The 2796-nt window shown below is 57.8% G+C and overlaps 1 protein-coding gene across 1 annotated transcript; it reads right to left on the reverse strand.

Moving 5' to 3' along the window:
• Positions 1 to 785: 785 nt before the first annotated feature.
• Positions 786 to 2475, reverse strand: LOC127294663 (UDP-glycosyltransferase 73E1-like). The gene has a single exon (XM_051324531.2). It carries the CDS (start codon positions 2413 to 2415, stop codon positions 952 to 954), a length of 1464 nt encoding a protein of 487 aa, XP_051180491.1. The 5' UTR covers positions 2416 to 2475; the 3' UTR covers positions 786 to 951.
• Between the last annotated feature and the right edge of the window lie 321 nt (positions 2476 to 2796).

The following is a 2796-nucleotide window of genomic DNA, read 5'->3' on the forward strand; positions in this document are numbered from 1 at the left end:
CACGGGCCGCGGCTTTTGCACGTACCTCGTCCACCATGGGGGTGATGGCTGGTTGTGATGCGACAATGGACACCTCGTTGCTCATGTGTAGCTGGTGTGCCTGCCGTTTCCTACTGCGGTGGGGGTTCTGAACCTCCTTCATCATTGATGGGCGACAGATGGCAGTGGGGGGCTGTTCGTCTGCATCGAAGAATAAAGGTAGCGGTCCTAGGGTTCCTCTCATGTCAAGATGAAGATCTACTGGATGCTTGTCCCCTTGATATGGCCGGAGTGTCTAGTTCCGGAGGCGAAGTCCCTTGGGTGAATGGATCAGATGGGATTTGATCATGATTTCCCATATCTTTTTATCAGACTGTTTGTTTTTAGGAGGGAGCGGCACAAAGTTTTGCTATCTATTGCTATTATGGGACATGTCTTTTTTGCTTTCATGGTGAAGTGAGAACGTAGAGAATGACATGGAAGCCAAATTTTGAGGACTAGTGTTGGTGGTTTGAGACTTTGCGTCGATGATGAACTTGCTTGGTGTTTCGAGCTTCCTAGTGGCATGCTTGTGTTCACGATGGTGTTTTTTTATGTTGTCGTAAAGATTAGAACAGTATTGTGGAAATTTTCTTTTTTATATTCTTTTTAGTTGGCTGTGTGCATCGGTACCACTATTACGGTATGGCATGGCATAATTGTGAAGACGGATGTAATTAATATCTTCGCTAAAATATTTTCTTTATCGAAGCAAAATAGTTGAATTTCCCTTCTCATCCGTATAGTGAATATACTCCATGCTGCGATGGTAAAACATACGGAGTACTATGTTTAATCTGCAACAGTACAAAGTGTTTGTGCTAGCCCAACAAAATTACTCAGATCACCTAAAAGTCGATTAATAAATCGAATGGAAAGATGATCATAGGTCGACAACTGGCCTCCTCGTCATCTTGTTACCGAGCTCACGGCTCACGCACGCCAAGAACTGGCCGGCACGCCCTTCTCCGTCCTCTGCGCGAGTTCTCCGACATGGCGAAGCATCTCCCCCAGATCGCGGTCGGACGACCCGCCCTCCGCCATTGCCTTTTTCGCCATCGTCGCGAGCTCCTTTGCCCTCGCCCGTATTAGCGCTCCCTCATCCATCAGCTCTGTCAGTGCCCTCTTAATTTCGTCCCTCCCGACCAGTGTCGCCGCCGCATCAGGATTGAGGAGCTTGTGCGTGATCGGCACCGTAACGCCGACGCGGACACCGGCGCCGAGGACGTCAACGACCAGCGTTTCGTTCAGAAACTGGTCCGCGAAGTCTGGCCATGTCAGGAGCGGCACGCCGTGGGAGAGGGACTCGAGCGTGGAGTTCCACCCGCAGTGGCTCAGGAAGCCGCCGACGGAAGGGTGCGACAGGATGGTCATCTGCGGCGCCCACCCACGGATGACCAGGCCGCGGCCCGCCACGCGTTCGTCGAACCCGTCGTCGAGGTCGTCGGCCTCCTTCGCCACCCAGATGAACGGCCGGTTTGACGACTCCAGGCCGGCGGCGAGCTCGGCGACCTGCGGCGGGAAGAGGCGGGCCATGCTGCCGAAGCTGACGTAGAGCACGGACTGGAGCGGCTTCTCGTCGAGCCAGGAGACGAGGCGGCCGGCGTCGACGGCCGAGCGGCTGCCTCGTCCGGCCGTCGTCTCGGCATCAGAGTCCAGGAGGCAGAGCGGCCCAACCGCCCACACCTTCCGGCCTAGCGCCTCCGCGTAGCCCTGGACGAACGCGCCCTCGAAGGCCGCGCACGTGTTGACGACGAAGCCGTCGGCGGTGGCCTCGGCGTCGAGCGTGTCGCGCCTGTCCTTCTCCAGCCCCGGCCACTGGAAGAACCCGAGCGACGTCGCCCTGTTAGCCACGGCGCGCACCGGGAAGTCCGGTATCTCGAACGGCTCGAAATCGCCGGCGACGCGGTCGTGCACGCCGTGCTTCGCCACGTTACGCACCGCCAGGAGGAAGAACGCCGAGGGGCAGTGGAACACGAACCGCGGGATGCCAAGCCGGCGCGCGACGTCGGCCGTCCACGGGTTGCACGTGTCGGCGACGATGCAGTCCGGCCGCCGGGGCAATCTCCGGAGGTACGCCTCGAACGGCCCGGCGAGCAGCCGCACGGCCTCGTTGAAAAGCGTGAAGTCGCCGCCCCTGACCGTGTCGTGGCTCTCGCAGCCCTCGGGCAGTCCCAGCGCCGGCCCCGGGAACTCGAGTTCGGCGACGTCGACGGCTAGGCCAGCGCGGCGCGCATGCTCCAGGACGGCCCTGTTGCGCGCTGCGGTCACGGGCGTGAGGACGACGGTGACGCACGCGCCATCGCGGCCAGCGATGAGGCGGGCGAGGTCCATCGTGGGGATCATGTGGCCCTGCGCGAGGAGGGGAACCAGTACGAAGTGGAGCGGCTTCGCCATGGCCGCTGTACAACAAGATAAGAGTTGAGGCGGATTATAGCCAACAAGGGTATTGTGCAATGAGAGTAAACACAGGACACTTCTGATTTAGTACTAGCTGTACTTTTTTCTTCCCGAGAATACATTCATGAAAAAAAAATCAAATGGCCCTGTCAAAAGAAAAAAAAAATGCCACAGTGCGACGCCAAGTAAACCTACACGATACAAACAAGATGTCACACAGTTTACAACACACACCACCCCAGTACCGGCTATACTCAGCGTCTCAGCCACGTTGTTCACCATTTGTTCTCTCGTGCGAGAGTCGTGCCCCGTGCAACCTCGTCTCATCCGGCTGTATTCGGGGCGCTAGCACCAGTGACCGCCAGGTCGCCCCTACCC

Source organism: Lolium perenne, chromosome 1, assembly GCF_019359855.2.
Source record: "Lolium perenne isolate Kyuss_39 chromosome 1, Kyuss_2.0, whole genome shotgun sequence".
Taxonomy (NCBI): Eukaryota; Viridiplantae; Streptophyta; class Magnoliopsida; order Poales; family Poaceae; genus Lolium; species Lolium perenne.